Below are 18,945 nucleotides of genomic sequence, written 5' to 3'. Positions count from 1 at the left end.
TAAAAACGCTGCAGTAAATATTTTTTCTCTGTAATCTCCTCAATAATGAAGTGCTATATTAAGTAAGAATGTTCTATCAGGTGAAAATGTCGAATAAGACTATCATTGTAGATATACGTTATTATTCCTTTTTGATATCATGTGCTATTTCATTTCTGCTAGCATGAAAAAGCAACATTATAGTGTCCTAGGAATGAAAACAACACCACCTGCAATAACAATTACATGATGAGCATTCATTAGAAATTATCAAGGAAATTTTTTTTAAACAAGTAATGTATTTAAATATACATAGCTTGAATTTGCACTTCTGCACTTCTATCAATATGTGCTTACAAGGCTATCTAAAAATGTAAAATCTTGTTTCAGCATTTGCATTGAATATATTTCAACATTCCTATTGAAGAAAGCATGTAAAAGAACACTTATTTCTGTGCTCTAGTCTAATAAGTCTACACTTAAAACCATAATTCCCTAGATACATGTGTGTGCTAGTACACTAGGGTAGGACTACACTCAATGGTTTTGAAAAAGAAAAACATGCTAAATAGTTTTTAAATAGTTAGGGAGGCTATAATGTGGAGTTTGTGCAGGGAAATGCATGTGCACAATTTTTTCAGATATGAATTATTTGAAGAGTACATTTGCTTTTTGCAATGTTTTTACCATTTTGTTCTTTAATGAATAATGAAAGGTTAAAAGCATATCTCCTGTGACATTTACATTAAAAAATGTCTTTACTATTTAGCTATAAGAAATCTACTAATTAATGAAACCAGTAAGAATATTTTATTTAGTACATTAGTGAGGGATTCTGAACTTGTTTCTGGTTTTCAGTTGACATGAAATTTCATTTCTATGAAAAAAAAGTATTTCTAAGTTATCTAGGCTGAAGAAACCAAGAAAACTAAAATAACTACATCCATAGAAATCATTATTGTTTAGAAAGAGATAAAAATAGAAACAGTAAAAATAGATTTTCACACATTTTTCTGCATATTTTAAAATATAGATTTTTTTTCCAGCATCGTAGTTATAAGTGTGAAGAAAAAAATTAAAAACTTGCAAATGACTCATGAATGCTATAGCATTTTAGTCAACACAGTTGGTACATTTTAAGGAAGATTATGATGGTCTTAGATTTTTATTATTTCTATCTATAAGACACTAGAGGAGTTGAGTGAGAAGAATGTTATACTGAACTTTTTCATTCATATCATCAGCTTATTGCAGTCCTCTAGATTCTCACTGAATCATTTAAACACAATACAAATGTTTACTACTAAGGATATACCAAATATAGTGCTCAGCACATTGTCTGGCCTGTATCTCTAGCCTCACATTTATTATGTATATTCATTTAGCTTCCAGAAAAGCTTGTAGACCCAGGTAGCCAGATGTTTTAAAAATGGATGCTTAGAGAACTCATTTCAAGTTAAGTCTTTTTCTGTCTAAAATCAAAGCCCATTTAAATTCCATGTAACCATTTGAATATAAAATACAAGTGAGCTTTCAACAATATTTATTCTCAGATTGATTTTTTGCCGATTTAGTTGAAGTATCTAGTGTTGAGTTGCAGTTAACAAAAAAAAAAATCATCTGGATCACACTGAGATCATCTTCCTGAGACGAGTGCTAGAAGCAAAACTGTTCACAGGAGAAAAGATAAAAACCTAAATTCTGTGAAGATTTTTCCAAATAGTTTATATATTATTAAATATCTCTTTAAAGGTTGTTTAATTTTTGTTTAGCTGAACTGTATTTTCTGATGCCAAATTTCTACCAAGCAGCTGAAAGCTATTATTACTGCATTATAGCAGAACAAAAATATATGAAACTTTAGACATAATACGACTTTGAGTATTTTAATACTGTATGCTTATGAATATTGAACGAAATAAAACTTTATTCTAAGAATAAAGAGTCCCAGATTAAATAAATGAAATAAAATATGTACCTTCAGCACTGTAGAAGTGACAATTAGGCATGTTGTATTGTTATATTTCTACAGTTCATGTAACTCAGTAATTTCATAAAATCAGTCTGGAGTACTACATAAGTTACATTTAATGCTGGCAGTACTTAGAAAATGATACACACATATGTATTTTTGATCACAAGTGACTGGCACCCTATTTTAAGTTCCTTTGGCTGTTTTATTGAACTTTCACATTTAAAATTCTACGTAGGAAAAAATGCATTACTAATTCTCATTGTTTTAGGGCTACACTCAACTGTAAACCTTGAATGTGTATATCCACATTCTTGCTTACCTAAAGAAGAGGTCACTAAAACCATCATGTTCCCCACTTAGGCTGCTCACCCTCAATAATATTTCTCCTAAAAGATAAGGTGTACAATACTCAAGATCTGCTGCTGGATGTGCAACATCAATTTCACATGCTTTCCAAAGGACAACTTCACAATAAAAATCCTAGTCTGATACAGCGAATTCACATCCCTTAACTGAAGGAAAAATTTCAGCTTTTTGGAGTCACTATAGTTTTATAAAATTGTTTCCTTTGGTCAGAGTTGTATAAACAGAAAAATCATAGTGAATTTATCATGCATGCTCTTGCAGGATGTTGGCTTTCCAGTATATGGCTGTAACTACTCATGAGATAATATGCAGACTACTGGATCATCACTGCTGTTCACTATTCTTTGCAGCCACAGAAGCAGATGGTAGACACTCGTTTCCTATGAGTTCAAAATGGACTCATCATTTGTCATTCAAGCTGCAAAAACAAGTCTTTAAGAGAATTTCTTTCACCTTTCCCCTCTTTTCCTCTTTCCTTTTTTCTACCCTGCCTTTTTGAAAGGGTTAAGTATTTCTACCTCTTGTATTTCTTATTGAGCTTTCCTTCTCTGTCTCTTGTATTCTGCAGACACTGTAGAAGATGAAATGGAAATGGCCACAGTACGACATAGACCTGAAGCTCTTGAACTCCTGGAAGCACAGAGTAAATTCACAAAGAAGGAACTTCAGATCTTATATAGAGGTTTCAAGAATGTAAGCACTTCCTTTTTGAATTTGCAATCTGTTTACAGGATATGCCACTGCAATCTCAGCTGTGTAAGAGTGACTAGCAGTGCAGCTCATGAGATTCAGTTGCTAAATACTGCACGTCTGATCAGATGAGGAAATAATCACCCAGAAACAATTGGTCTAAAGTCAAGAAGAAAAGATGCAGACAAAATAGAAAGCGTCAAAGAGAAAATAATTATAACTTAGTATAGCAGGATTTTGTTCAAAGACAAACTGAAAGTTGTGTTGAGGTTGTTTGTCTAAGGATGCAATAATGGAAGAGTCCTGAAGAATTTGGTCAGTAAGGAGAAAGATTTTGATTTTTGTATTCACAGGAGCTGTCACAAGAAGTAATTGACTTCAACTGCACTAGATGACTTTTTTTATTTGGTGCACACCTATGGATAACTTCATCAGTTCTCACTAGTTCAACAAATCTATAAACTTCTTAGATCCCTTTACTAGGAATAATTGTGATTTTTTTTTTTTTGCTAATAATGTATACTGGCAGGTCCAATGTTTTATTTGGCGGGGATCCCAGCTGAGGACCCCAGTACATGGATGTAGTTTGACTCATTTTTCAGGGTGTACAGCTGCCCTGTAGTGCTGGGCTTGGCTTTGACTTCTGAGGCATGCATGGCTAGTACAGCAAAGGAATACGATTTAAACAGATGTTAGTACATAGTACTGAACTCTGTTTTCTAAAAAAATAGATTTTTTTTCTCTGTTTATTTTACTATCTTTCATCCAATTAAAAAATATGTGGAATATTGCATGCAGTTAACATTGAATAGAAAATATTAAAGAAATGTTACATTAAAAAATGAGTAATAGAACATTTTTAATCATTAGTGTGTAATGTTAATCCATAATTTCAGCTGTAAGCATTGCAGCCATGCAGATGCTATGTCTCCTGCTAAACTGAACCTAAAGATGAATTTAATTGCATTTATCACCTTGTAGTTTTTCTTTCACCCTTCTTGGGTGAAAAGGGACGACGTTTTGCCCATGGCATTTACTACTCAGATGAATTAATAAAAACACAATGAACCTCCATTATGGAATCAGAGAGGATATCTTCAATATCTTGTTCAAGAAGTGTAAATCTTGCTGAGTTCTTAGCTCTCCTGCATTCTGTAAAGAAAGCAAGACATACAAAGAGATATTTTAAAATATATTTTTATGAAAAGGTTACAATGCAAGCAAGACAGAGTCACTTTAATGTGTCCTATCTGTGTCATCCTCAGTTCCAGACAGTATATAATGTTGGCATGTTAGTGATTAATAGTGATTGTTCTTAAAAGCTTTTCATTTCCTCAGGGTTCCAGAGAACATTCCCCTGCTAATGACAATATTCTCCAGGCATTGCAAATCATGATCTAATGTCCCTAATTATCTAAGGCAAAAAGGTACAAAGTATAGTGGATAAAATAAGCCTTCTGTCTGTTTCTCTGAGAATAATTATTTTTAGTTTCACAAAGTAAGAACCTTGATATTTCTTTGCATAAAATGAAGTATGGAGAAAGAGAATAGGTTATGAGGAAGTATTTCAATTGATACTTTTTTTAGCATTTTCTGAAAAGAGGAATTCCAGCTCTTCATATCCTTTTCTGTTCCAAGATGTAAGTTCTACTTACATCAAAGGAATGTTGATGGTAAGACATGATAATACATCTTTATCCATATGTTTCATTTCCTTACCAGTACATGATAATGTAAGACATGCAGGTATAACATATTTTTGATGAGATAGATGTAATGGGTATGAACTTCAGTGGTTTTGTGGATAATAATATCATTGCAAAATTATCAATTACATACTAAAATGCTGTAAAGCATGCCTAGGGCTAGCGACTCTTATAAAGATAAATCAGTTTAAAGTAATATTCTTTAGCCCAAGCATTAGATTTCAGAAATGGATTATTTCAAACTTTTTATGGAGTTGGAGTTTGTTTTATTTCTCATATTAACAGTTTCTACTGCAATATATGGTGCTAGATCACAGTTCTCTAATCACTTCAGAGAACTAGTAGGACAGGTCTACCTGAGGTCTATGGGCAGCTGATTAGTTCACCTTTCCTATCACGTATTGAATATACCTTGAGTGGGTTTGGTGGAATGGCATTGAAATGTCTCCCATGGTCTGTGCTTGACTGTCTCTCCCTTACAGTGCTTCATCATCCTCTTCTGCCTGCCACAGGCCACCTGCCTTCTCAAATTGTGATCCAGCTTAGTGCTATCCTGCCAAAATTTTCACACCTGTGTGCTTTGTGCATCTGCTTCGTGTATCAACATCCCCTGGGTGCCAACCAGCTGGACACTGACTTTGCTTTGTTGGGCATGAACCAGCAAATGTGTCTGTCTATGCAGAAAAGGCAGTTCTGCTTTAGGTAAGGCAGTTCCAGCAGGTTGAGGGAGCCCTGGGAGGCCACACCACCCCTTCTCTCAGGACTGGTGAGGTCACATCTGAAGTGCTGTGGCCTGTTCTGGGCTCTCCAGTAAAACAAAAGCATGGACATACTGGAGAGAGTCCAGCAAAGTGTCACAAATGTGTCTAAGGGACTGGAGCATATCTCCTGTGGGGACAGGCTAGGAGAGGTGAGACTGATCAGTCTGGAGAAGAGAAAGCTCAGCAGGGATCTTACCAGCATATATAAATACCTGAAGGGAGAGTAACGATGGAGCCAGGCTCTTTTTTGTAGTGCCCAGTGCCAGGACCAGAGGCAGCAGGCACAAAGTGAAACACAGAATGTTCCTTCTGTACATCAGGAAACACTTTTTCACTGGGAGGGTGACCAGGCACCAGCACAGATTGCCCACTGGATTTGTGTCATCTTCCTGCTTGAAGATATCCAAAAGTTAGTTCTCTGGACATGGTCCTGGGGATCCTCTCCAGGTGGGCCTGCATATGTAGGAATGTGCAGCCAGGTATCTCCAGAGACCCCTTCCAACCTCGGCCATTCTGAGTCTGATATTCTGTTTAATCATTCCACTAAGAAGGAAACTACTGATTTGTGATTTAATGAAACACACAAGCACACATATTTAACATGATATCATCAAAGTCTCTGTGACTTATGCTTTTCACCTGATATTTGCCTGTCTTACTATCTCTTCAATAATTTAAGTATACAAAGCAGGATAAATTAAACCATGAACTTAAGTTACTGTAGTTCTGCTGATATTGTGGCCCTGTTAGATAAAATTAGCAGCATCCTACAGCACATTACTACTAATTGAAAAGCTCTTGTCTATAGGATCTCACTCCTGCTTATTTCCCTGAATCCTGTCGAGTTTTAGGATGTCTTTTCTGAGATAGGGATGAACAGAACTTTTCACAGCTTACCTGCAATTGTTTGTTATTTCTGACTTCAAAGTGCTTACCTGTAGTTCTGACTGACTGCGGATGAGAAAGCAGTAAAATGTGCCTGCGTTTCTGTAGAGTTGATGATTACAAAGTCTGATTTATTATCATCAGTTTGATTTTCCACTGTACACAAATTACATGCAAAATCCAGGCAGAAGGAGCACAGGGTCTCACAAAGCATCTTTGTGTAAACACCTGAAAACTTTAAAAAGTCTCAGAGTGCATTGTAGTGGAACTTAAGCTCTGAGTAAGCAAGAGGTAGGGTATAATTGCAGGCAATGCTCAAAGATGATTGAAATGCCTTTGGAACAATGTTTTGGTAGAACTCAAAGTCAGCATTTAAAATGAAAGGGGATACACACTAAAGAAAACATAAGGTGGTGGGATAAGCACTTTAAGATGACCTAACAACTATTATATGAAAAATGATCAAGGGAGAACTTATGTCTATATTAGGTAACTTAGCCATTTTTAAGCTTCAATACTATCCTTAAAAAATGAGCTTAATATATGGCTTAAGCCCTTCTCAGGCTGAAAAGGTTGTCCCCAGCACTCTGGCTTTACAATATTCCTGTGCTGTTGTTGATGAATTGTTGCTCAGCTGCCATCACAGTGGGACATTTCCAATTTGTATTTGGCTTCCTGACATCCCATTTCTTGTAAATTGAAATTGTGATTGCTGCAGTCATTAACCTTTCAAACCAATGGCTCTGTGGCAGTCCTAGTACAAGTGGTACTTCACAATAAATTGTACAGACTATCAAGCATGGACTCAACATGTGGTCTTTCTGTCTCTTTTGTCCATTGATAGATCTCTCCCAGTTTTAAAAATGTCCATTTAAAAAATACCCAGATAATGCTTTTGCTGCATAAAAGATGCTCCTGTGCTAATCTTAAATGTTAGTAATACTTTTATTTTGGCTGATTATTCTTGTAAAATTTTTTTAGAGCTCTGTGTTGGGAATCTCCCTGATTTTTCCAGAAAAGTGGAAGGATTTTTTATGAACTTTTATCTTAGCTGGCTGTATGTCAGAGAAAATGTAAATTGAAGCCATAAATGCATGCAAATGTCTGTGGACACATACTGGAACTTGAAACAGGCAGCTCCACACTTTTAACATTTATTGAGAAAACAGCATTTCTAACACACTTTTTTCCCCTTTTGCAAATGAGAAAAAAAATGATAATAAGAAGTCTGACAATGTTACAGCTCAAAGATCAGTTCCCTCGTCACACTAGCCATCTATGTGCATAAGTTGAAATATGCTAATTTATTCAGAGACTTTGCTATCTCAGTTATGATTTGATGGAAGCACTGTATCACTGTATGTTGCATTTGTGAGTCTCACAGAAAGTTTAATGGAAGCTAGTTTTAAATGGGTTAAAGCTAATTTATTGATTGTTGAAAGCATTTGAGTTTTGTGTTTGAACATTTTCCCATTTAATTAGAGTTTAAAAAACAAAAGAAAAATTATCATTTTTGTGAAAGTAATTGGGATTTAGAAGAGCGGAATTGAGTTGGTACACAGAATACAAGTAATTTTCACTGTATAAATAATTTTTCTACTCCTGCAATCTTTTGTTTAATGATGAAGATGAAAGTTGGATATATAATGGGCATTTTGAAGGATATGCACTAATTTGTGCAAAAGTTAAAGTTTTCAGAATTATTTAACTTTTGTTAAATATTTATATGCATGATATTCTAGGAACGCTATATACATTTCTTTTTTTCACTGCAATTGGAATCTACTTGGTAAGAAAGAAGGTATGAACAACATATCTCAATGTCCTACACATGGATGCCTTTTACTTTTATGGCTATGGTATTTGCACAGCCTCTGACTTAAGACTATTAGAGATGTACAGTTCTGTATTTCACTTCTATCTTCTAGATGTAGTTTCTAAGATAATCAATGTCTTGATTAGAAATTAATTAGTACAAATTGAAATCTTGTACTGACAAGGGACATAGACATTTGACTATTAAAGAGATTAAAAAACGGGCATTGCAAAGAGTTAAAATACCTCTGTGATGATCCAAAAGAGAGATTTTGAAGCTCCATTCCATTTTCCTTGCTTTCTTACTTAACCTTTTCCACCTGTTCTAAAGCATGACAAGGGACAATGACAACATAATCCTCTTAGTTTATGTCTCTGGAACATTGTATATTATGAAACAGAGGCTTTCAGGCTACAAGAAGTAATATTTTAGCTTGGATCTGCTTTCTCTGAATTGGCCATGTCACCTATCTCACAGAGACAATAGGATATCTTCAGTTTGTTGTGATCACATTCAATTCTATACAGAACCTGTATGTTTGTATTGCAATGAGTAAATGCAGATTCAAGATTAATACAGACCAGAACAGAGAGGGAAAACCCCAACCTGGACATGAGTGGAAATGGCATTAGTGAAAGAGTATTTTGCCCCTGACATCAGTCCTCCAAAGCTTGTTCTTGTAGGTGAAGAAGCTTAGAGCTTAAATATGCTTTTCAGCTCCCCCTGTGGAGCCCTAGAGCAGCAAGGAAGATTTTTCATTTGACCAGCAGTCGGTGCAGTTGCTTTTCCTCAAGATTTGATGACTGTCTGTACAAGTCTTAAGGCTTCACAGCATGCAGTCTTAGCAAGATCTTTCCAGATGCAGGATTTCTGACCCAACAAAAGAGAGCCTAGAAGAAAAATATAGATCAATTAAAGGTTCCTACCTGTTTTCTTGGCTAACATGAATCAATACTAAAACCATTTGAGCTATATCCCCCTGTGCTTCTGAATATCAAAGAGGGGATGCTCTACTGGGCATCAGGGCATGAGACATTCCCATTGTGCTGAAAGCTTTTGCAGAAGTGTTGACCCCTCTGCACAAAACAGTTTGAATGCCAGTGTTGTGGAAGCACAGAGGTTGGACATACAAAGAAGTACCAAAAAGTTGTCTTTCCAGATAGACATAGAGATGACAGCTGAATAAGTTGTGCCTCATGCATATAAACTTGCTGAACTTAGAGCAAAGAAATGCCAATAAAATGGAAAAAAAAGTAAATGGAAGTTTTAAGTATTACAAGAAAATAGGATAGTAGCAATTCACACTGAAAATTAACATCTCCCCATGTTAGAAAACTCCTGTGGCTTGTCTGTCTTAATAAACTACATAATGGACAACAGCATAATGAAGTTCAAGGAAGTAAACCTAGAAGCTAGATACCATGTGTGCTGTCAATAGAAGGATTTCTGTAAATCTTTTTCTCTCTAGGGTTTCAGTAGGCATGTATATTACACATAGCTCAAATCTCCCTTTTTTTAAAGTTCTTGTTTTCCTGTTGTGCCTCAGATCAATTGTTTTCTCAACTTTAGATGACTGAAGAATAAATTTAAAAAAAACAGCCATTGCCAAGGAAGAATTTTGTTATTATTTTACAAAAGCTCTGGGATTCATTTGCTAGGGAGTTAGAGGGAACTCTCCAATATTTCAAACAAGGCTATGTGAAAATCTTTTAAGAAACTGAGCAATAAATAAGTCTTACATTCATCATATATTTCCTTCATGTGTTAGTAAAGTGAAGTTAGTACTTGAAGTACTTGAAGTTAGTACTTGAAGTTAGTTAGTACTTGAAACATTTCAAAAATTTTTCAAGTAAAATAATTTAGAAGTACAGTTTGACAGACCTAGAGTATAGTTGCCAGTAGTCACAAATTTACAGATCTTACTGTGTTCAGCAGAGATATTTGTCTCAATTAGTCTCACAGTTACTGGCAGAGATTGAAACCTTCTTTCTGAAAATTAATAATGAACTCAGTCTCTACACTTCTATTCATCTCATGGCTTGCATGGAGATACTTCACATCGTGCTCACTAGGGTAAAAATGTCATCTAGCTTACCTGTCTTCATAATAGTAGCTGCTTTCTCACGAATTATCTCTGAAAAAGGTAGATGCCAAATCTCTAATTAAGAAACATACAAAAAGACTGTGATTTTAAATACTCAATAGTAATAGTAATCCAGAGCACCAAATGCCTCTAAAGTTCTTCTCTGTAAAAAAAAAAAAAAAAAAAAAAGAAAAAAGAAAAAAAGAAAAAAAGAAAAAAAAAAAGTCAACATTAGATTTGGGTGGAATTTTATTGTTCTGTGTGCTTGTGAGCCCCTCCTATTTGGAATTGGCAGTACCCTGTCCTGTGCTCTCCCTGGGGCTCACAAGTGCCAGGCTGACACTTGAAGCCCAGTGCAGACCTTCTGCTGTTCCAGCCCAATGCTCAGTGTAACTCATCTGCTGGAAGAGCTGTTTCCTTCCACATGGGCTTTTATGTGCATCATTTTGGAATATAAATGTTTATGTCCTAGAATACGAGCAGCCAAACGTCGTCTTTGGCTGCAGCTCACTGCAGTTACTTTTCTGCAGCATCTGGACTAAGCATTACAGAGCCTCGTATTTGAGTTATGTGCAATGGTTGGACTTTGGTTTTGGGTTTAGCACTAGTTAGAGAAGTAATGTTTGGTGCAATGCAGCTCTGATGATGCTGCAATTTTAAAATTTGGTACAGAGACACCTCTTACTCTCCTTTCTCTGCCCATCCCCTTTTCTTCCTGAGGTGCGATGTATATTAACTGTAGCTGCTATGAACTTTGTACTTTATAACTCACAGCTTAACATAAAATGGTTCTATAAGAATATTTATCAGTTGAGACAGCAGCATTAAAAAATCCCTCTACCTGGCTTTCTTGCTACAAGTTTCCTTAAAGAATTTGAGTAAAAAATATTATAATTCTTTATTAAATCTTGTACTAAGTTGTCTCTCTGTTCCCCTCCAATTCTGATACAGCATGTGGACACACTTATTTTTGGGTGCCTGCAAAATGAGGGGAGAGGGAATAAATATACCTTCTAATGAAACTTCTTGATGGTGCACTTCAACCATTTGTGTCCTATGGACTTGATAGATACATCTTGTATGTGTTGGACTCAGGGATCTGTCATGGATCCCAGGATCTTCCAAATTATTTCGGATCTTTATATTTTTTTCTACTTTAAATTTCTGATCAATGTGAACAAAATTAGCAACATACAGGTTTTGTCAGAAATAAGTGAAACAGATGGAAGTCCTTTATTTCAACAGAATTTATCTCTGTTTACAAGTGTCTTTATATCAACATCTGTGCTAAAAATAAACACTGGTAAATCTTCAAATAAAACAGAAAATCACAAGTGATGAAGCCTCAAGGTCAAGTCTTTCAGTGTCAGGGAAGTTTATTACAAGTCTTGGGTCAACCTACATTTACCTTTGAGTGAAAGTGTCTCACAGAGCCCATATTCTTTACATCAGCTGGACATTTGCACAGTTGCACTTCAATTATGTGAATGATTCTCATATTAGCTTTCAAGTAATGGAATTTATTCAACCCAATGAATTCCATTGTGAAATATTCTTAAAAGATCTTAGATACGGTGAGTGTCAGAGAAGAAATAGGAGCCAATAACTCAGAAGACAGCATGACTCAGTAAACACAGCATGAAACTAGAAGTCTAAAGACTCCAACCTTTTGGCTCTCTGGCTGGCTTATTAACTGCCACACACCTTTAAAAGCCTTAACTGTCACACTAAAAATCCTTCTGGGCTGCCTGAGAGCATTATACCAGTGCTTCAGGGCCTGCATGGGCTCCACACTGACAGCTGCCTAATTTAATGTCTCTGGTCTGACAGCCAAAACCTTTCAGAGAGTCCCTGGCTATCTGCGAGATTGCTTCTCAGCCATTGATCAAAGCCTCCTCAAACACGTCTTGGGAACAAAGTGGGGAGTACCAGTGGGGGGGCTGGTGGCTGTGGGAAACTGAACTTTCCCAGGAGCTGGAGATAGGCAAAGTTCATCCCTAGAGGAGAGAAAAATGAACACTGAATTCCTTGGTGTTGAGTGAAATGTGTGGGCAGTGTATTTGAGGGAGATACTTTACCCCTCAATGGCCAAGCTCCATATCTGTCAAGTCAAAATCACAGTAAACTCACGCCTGCACAAACAAGGATCTAGGAAGCACTTTATGTATTTCTAACAATTATTTACTCCATTTATGCATCTCTGACACTGTGATCAGCTTCACAATGGCCTCACAAAAGGAAATGCCAAGAGCAACTTTTAAAAGTGAATTCTCAGAGACTGAATATAGCAGTATTTTTATCTGACATACTATCTACAAGCAAATATCAGAACAACAGCATGATTATGATTTTTCTTGTGATTTAAAATGGTTTAAAATTTAAATTTAAAATTTAAAAATACAGCATTAAGCACTGTATTTAGATGCACAGGCTACCAAGTCAATAGTCTACTTCACTGAAAAAGCAGCATAGTGCTACCCCTGAAATGGAGCGTAAGTTATAACAGCCTTAATTTCTTATTCTGTTTTCAAAATCTGTGGTTATGGAACAAAGAAAAGCTTAATGTGCCATAAACTTAGCAGACTGTGCAAGAAGTTTTTATGTCCAGCAGTTTCAGCTTCAATGTATCTCCATAAGGAACGATACAACTGTGAGAAACGAAATCTCTTTTTTAGACCTGAACTGATTGATAGATGACTCTTTTTTAGATGTATCTGATTCTCTAGTTATCTCTTTTTATTCTTCTTGTTACCTGTTTTAACTGGGAAATGTCTTCTTTTTTTATTTCTCTGTGCTGTTCATAATTTTCCTGAAAATATACCAGCAAATATCAATCACCATTTTTATAGGTTTATTTAAGTATAAAATTCCAACGATTTGACTTATGCTACAAGTTTTAAATATGCTACCAAAAGCATGTATCAGGTATCCACATATGAGGAAAGGAAAGCTCCAGAACAATCTAAAGGATATTCATATAGTTCATTTAGATATTTTTGCTGTGCTAAAGGAATTATCAGTTCATATGCCTTGCTAAACTTAAAATTCCATTCTGATGCTTTTCTCATGTCTTTGAATTATAGGAATAATATCTCCTTTATAGCAGTAATGGTACAGCCTCCCTTGTCTCGTGGAACTGTTCACCCCTCCTCAAAAGGATTTAGATGTATGGCCACAAAGCCTCTCTGGTCCTTCCATGATCACCATGAGCCATAGAGCTCTTGTGGTCAAATGTCTTCTCCTTGCCATGGACCTACACTCTGGGGAGACCTTTGGGCACAGAGTACGAGTGTCAATGTGCTGTGCTGGAGGACTGGGCGAGCACAGAAGGGACAGGGAGGTTTTGATACATGGGGAGGGGACCCTGTCTCAGACCCTGAGTGCCACAGTTCCTCCAGGATGAGGCATACTGCCCTCACTGTGTGAGCAGGGAAGAGGCATTCCTTCCCACATCCCTCTCACCCACAGCAGCCCCATACACATCATTGCCTCAATTGTGTCTGATTTTCCCCACTGTACTTGGTGAATCAGCTCCAACTTATGCTAATGTCAGGCTCAGTTTTATAAATATTTATGCAGGTAAGCACATTTGTTCTTCTGTTTGCACTGCTGGGGCCCTTCTCCTGAGACAAAATGTTGTTAGTAGTGGAGAAAGCAAAAAACCTTTGTTAAAGGGTAAATGTATTACCATATAAAATATAAATAATGAGCGCAGTGTTTGATTTTCTGTGTCTAAACCAGTCCCCATTGAATTTTATGTTCTTTGCCATTTCTGCAAGCTGTGAGGAGGCTGAAATTCCTTGGTCTTTTCATTGTATTTAGCACTAACCAAATATTGACATGTCTGCCTTTATCACTGCACATCTTTGAAAGAAACAAAGAACAACCACTCTGAAAAATACTGGTATAGCATGACTTAGGAGTCAGTTTCAGCTTGACTATCTTTCATTCAGCCATGTGTCTCAGGAATGCAAAACCCAGTGTTCTTACTTCATTATTAAAATGAAAATTTGGTTTGATGTCAGTACTTAGTATCAAGATGCAGTTGATTGACAAGCCTTTTAAGACAGAATATAGAATATTTTTTCACCCTTGACATGCTGCTTCTGCTTCCTAAATACTTTGAGCTAAATTCAGGCTTTTCCATTTTCAGATATGTCCATATAAAGATGGCATAAGTCCACTAATATTTAGCAGAAGGTTGTTAGTACAGTTTCTTCCTCAATCTTCCACTCTTCAAGGATAGAAGGAGCATCTAGGATAAACAAAAGCACCCTCATGTAAGAAAAATAAAATGAATGCCTCCATGGTTTTAAAGAAGGGAATTGACCTACCTTAAAATATTGCTTTTAGGGATTGGTAATGTTCTCCATTCTGCTCAAGAGAATCACTTGAATGGGTCTAACAGAATAAACCCAAGGGGCCAGCACTTGCTAATATGGAGCTATTCCTTCTCCTCTCACCTAGGATTTCAGCCGATTTGAAAGAACTCGATTAAAAGAACTCACATGGGCATGTGTGAAAGGCAAGACCCTGAAACACTGCTCCCCTAAGTACAGTTTTTCCCAAGAGGGTGAGCACCTTGTGTTTGCCAAAGTGTTTACAAGCTGCACTGCTGAAGTATGGGTTCTGCTGCATTTAGTTTAATTATATTTCCTGCTTATTTGTCAAGTCAGGATTGTAAATGCCATCCTGCAGTGACAAGTAAGGGCAGAAACACTAAGCACCATTCAGATGCCAGGGACTCATCCATGAAGTTTGGGGTATCAAGTTTTTGGGTGGGTTTTTAAGTTCAAATCTTTAGCTGTGTTGTTTAGTGTTGTTTTACTTTCTGTGCTAATAATAAGAAACTGAAAATTTCACTAGTTAGTGAACATTGCTAAACAAAGAGTGGCTCTGATTAAAAGCATTTGCTGGCACCTCGCCTGCTGAGTTGTGGAAGCAGCCAAAGTGTTGATTGTTATTTACTGTGTGAAGCCACACATGCTGGATGTCAGCCAGTTCCTTTATTTCTGTTTGTTTTCCTCTGAAACTGCCATAGCAAGTAGGAGGTGGAAAGAAGCTTTTGTTCATAACAGTGTCCTCCGGTGAGAGGCTTAAAATGTAGTACATCTTTGCTGTGCCATAAGGAAACATTATTGTATCTCTTCTACAGGTGGCTAAGTAGAAGTAAGTTTTGTGTTTTACGTGATGAGACAAAGATTGAAAAGAGTTTTTACATGTATTTCACCACTGGTTGTCAATGGAGATGCTGTCAAATCAAAACTGCCACAACATTCCTAGAAATGTAGAGTGTTGCCACTGAGCTATAAAATGAGTTTACAGCCCCTGTGACAGAAGTGAAAATGCAACAACCTGAGGTGTTCCCCCGTGAGTCTTTAGCTGAAGTAATCCTACCATACTTTAAGTCAAAGAGGAAAGATTGAAAGATTGTCCCTTTAGACCCAGTAATTAGTGTGCTCTGCTTGGGTCTGCCTTCTTTCTTTTGAGTCTTATAAAACAGCTTAAGCTTTACACCGGTAACCAAATAGGCAAATTCATCGGAAGATTTAGGAGTAGGTACAAAAGACTTTCTGAGCTAACTGTCCCTAACCATTCCCAAACCATTACCCTGTATGTCTTTCATCACATACAGCTTCTATAAAGACTGGAGAAAATATTTCTTTCCCACCATCACTGTTATCTCTCTAGGCTCACAACTGTATTCAAGGATGCAAGACCAGAGTATGTTCTTTTGTGTTCTGATCTATAAGGATTGATTCTGCAATAAATGAACACAATAGCAAACTGTCTTAGGGAGGTATTTGGACCCTCTTGAAGTAAATAAATATGATCCAACATATAATTTTGGTTACACATATTTCATCATTCATCACTTTTTTTTGTTACGTCTTTCTATCAGGTGGCATGGAAGTTATTTCTAAAAATGCAAACCAAATATTTTTTTTTCAATAAAGAAGAGATGCTGTGAAAATTATTTTTTATAGCCCACTCCTGAGAAAACTAGCATGAGAAACCGAACTAAAAAAAAAAAAAAAAAAAGGAAAACAAAGAACTAATTCAGTTTCAATAGACAGGAGGTTAAATTAATAGCTGTCCCTTTCCTGATAACACAAAATATAGAAGTAAAAATTGAAGTTAAAAAACACCAGTGGTTTTCAATATAATTGAGTTGAGGTTCTTTATTAGAGAAAATGAGTGAAAATCCATTGAACTAGAAATAGATCATTATAAATATATTCATATGTATAGCATATATTGTTATACATAGTGGGGACAATATTCCACAGATGAAAAGCATGTTAATTCTGGCCTTAAACTTTTCATCAAAACTAATTTTCAGTAGTGTAATAAATAAAAACTGAAAGCCCTCACACCACCTTTTATTTTGAGCTTTTACAATTTCTACTCTCTGAGCATGTGCATGTGCCTTACATGCACATACTTGTCTAACACATGTTAATATACTGGGACTCAACTCTCCTTTGAAGTAGGAAAGGCTTTGAGCCTGTTTGGTGGCCAGTCCTCTTGACTGAGCACCCGATGCAGATGTGTTCAAAATTTTCATTTACCCATCTCTTCCATGTCAATCTGCTCTTCTTGTCTCTGCACATTTCTTAGTAATGAACAGCAGCTCCTTCCACAGCCTGTCAGAAGAAAGGCAGGTAAGGTCTGCACTTGTTCCATTATAGCATAGGCCTGGGCACACCCCGAAATGATAGGTGTAAAGATAGAATAAAACAAATTGTCATCCTTTGTGAGTAGTTTGGACACTGTCATGCCAATCATCCTCTCAGTGCTTTGACAAACTGGCTTTTACAGTAGGCAAACAGCAAAGCTCAAGGAGAACACAGAGTTGGGTGAGTAATATAGTTGCCAGATCAAAAGAGCCAAAGCAGGTATCGCTTCTGTAGTCACTGCAATTATCTCGTATGTGCACTGGTTTCCTAAAAACTTCCTCAAAGCTCTCATTTGATGTGCTGACATGTTGAGTGGTAAATCTATACAAAGGAAACTAAATGTTTCTGTCCTTCAGGTAGTTTCAAAAAGAGATGTTTAAATGCAGGAGCCTAAATACTGACAATGCATCAGTCCAGAAGGCAGCAGTTCAAAGAAGCTGATCAGAGAAATTACACAGAATAGAACACAAAGACATGGGGGTTTTCCTTTTAGTTCATAGTTGGAGCAACCCATTGAAATTTTACCAGCACCTAATGGGCAATACTTTGCTTGTATTTCCACCTCTGTGAATTTGTTGCTCTCCTGGAGACATCTATGGCAGGAAAACAGCAGCTCTCTTCTCCCCACATAATCTTCTGTTTTTTATTCTTCTAGAAGTATTTAGAGGAAAGGAAAAGAAAAAAGAAAAGGAGCATAACTATGGTTGTCTGTGATTTCTTTAAATCTGTACTAATGAGAAAAAGACTTTTGAACTGTCTGACTATTCCCAGGTTATTTTTCCAGTCTTAATTTCTAGTGCTTTGTTCAGCCACATTTCAAATATTTCAAGAGAGAGGTTTTTCTCTGAATTAGTTTTCTGAGGCTGCTTCACAGGCCAGTGCATGGCATCTCTTTTAAGCATATCTTTTGAGATATTTTTTTATGCACTTGTTTTTTCGTTAATGACTTCAAAAACGTCTCTCCCCAGACACCTCATTTTGTTTGCATCATCTACTTCAAAATCCAGCTAGAGTAAGTTCACTTTTATTAGCTGCTGCAGGATTTTTACCCTGTTCTTGGTGTTACTCCTATATAGTCCAGTAGTGTGATCAGAACTCTGGAAATGCCACCTAGTCCCTTTCCACAAAGATAATTTCTGATATATGTTCTATGTTTTTTATGAAATAAACCAGTATCAAAAGTAAACCCTGTATTCTAAGAGTTCTTTCAGGACAAAAAATTAATCACACTCTCTCTGACTTCAAAATAAATAGGTGATGAAATCTATTCTTGATTAATATAGCATGGACAAGTTCATTTATATTTACTGCAGGGAAATTCGGTATGAAATTACGAATTTATTTGGTTTTTAATTTACAATAAATTACAAACATATTTATTCTTGGCATGCAGCTCTAAGATAGGTCAAAATTTCAGTTTAGCCCTGTTGGTATTTGGTAAATACCTCTTTAATTCTAAAAGTATTCTCAAGTAAAATTGCTACAATACCGATGAATTAATGTATTGAATTATAGAAATTTATTAAATAAATGAAATAATTTCATTTATTAGGGGACATATCTGGTCTGATTCAACAGTATGAAAGAGAAGGAGGCTGAAGGTGTATTCATAGAAGGCATATGCACATAGAGCATGTAAGTGCATGCAGAAAGAGAAAATATTATCAGTCACTGTTAATTAAATCAATGGACATGAACATGCATCTAAAATGAAACAGTATGAAAACTGAAACAGCAGATGAAGATGGGATGGGAAACCCATCCTGCAAAAGTCTATAACTAAAAGATATTAAAAGTTGCCCAAACTCCAGCTTTATCCATCATTCAAAATTGTTTGCTATGCAGACGAAAGTCTCAGCTTTGAGTTTGTTTCTCCTTCATTCTCTTTTCTATATTTCACTATTTCTTCATTTTTGTGTCTTCTTGTTTTGCCTCTTGTCTGAAAAGGATGTTGATTAGGTAGTAAAGAAGAATCACCTACTGCAGTTTTTTTTAAGAATACTG

At 36.2% G+C, this 18,945-nt stretch overlaps 1 protein-coding gene across 10 annotated transcripts in view; it reads left to right on the top strand.

Moving 5' to 3' along the window:
• Window positions 1–18,945, top strand: part of KCNIP4 (potassium voltage-gated channel interacting protein 4) — a 393,854-nt gene that overhangs the window by 349,102 nt on the left and 25,807 nt on the right. For all 10 annotated transcript variants that reach the window (XM_088163219.1, XM_088163216.1, XM_088163220.1 and 7 more), the window contains one exon: window positions 2,889–3,013. In XM_088163219.1, the coding sequence (XP_088019345.1) occupies window positions 2,889–3,013 (125 nt within the window). The remainder of the gene's footprint in view (window positions 1–2,888; window positions 3,014–18,945) is intronic.

Source organism: Sturnus vulgaris, chromosome 4, assembly GCF_052056855.1.
Source record: "Sturnus vulgaris isolate bStuVul1 chromosome 4, bStuVul1.hap1, whole genome shotgun sequence".
Taxonomy (NCBI): domain Eukaryota; kingdom Metazoa; phylum Chordata; class Aves; order Passeriformes; family Sturnidae; genus Sturnus; species Sturnus vulgaris.
The sequence above is the reverse complement of the archived record's forward strand: the minus strand, read 5'-3'. Positions and strand labels throughout refer to the sequence as shown.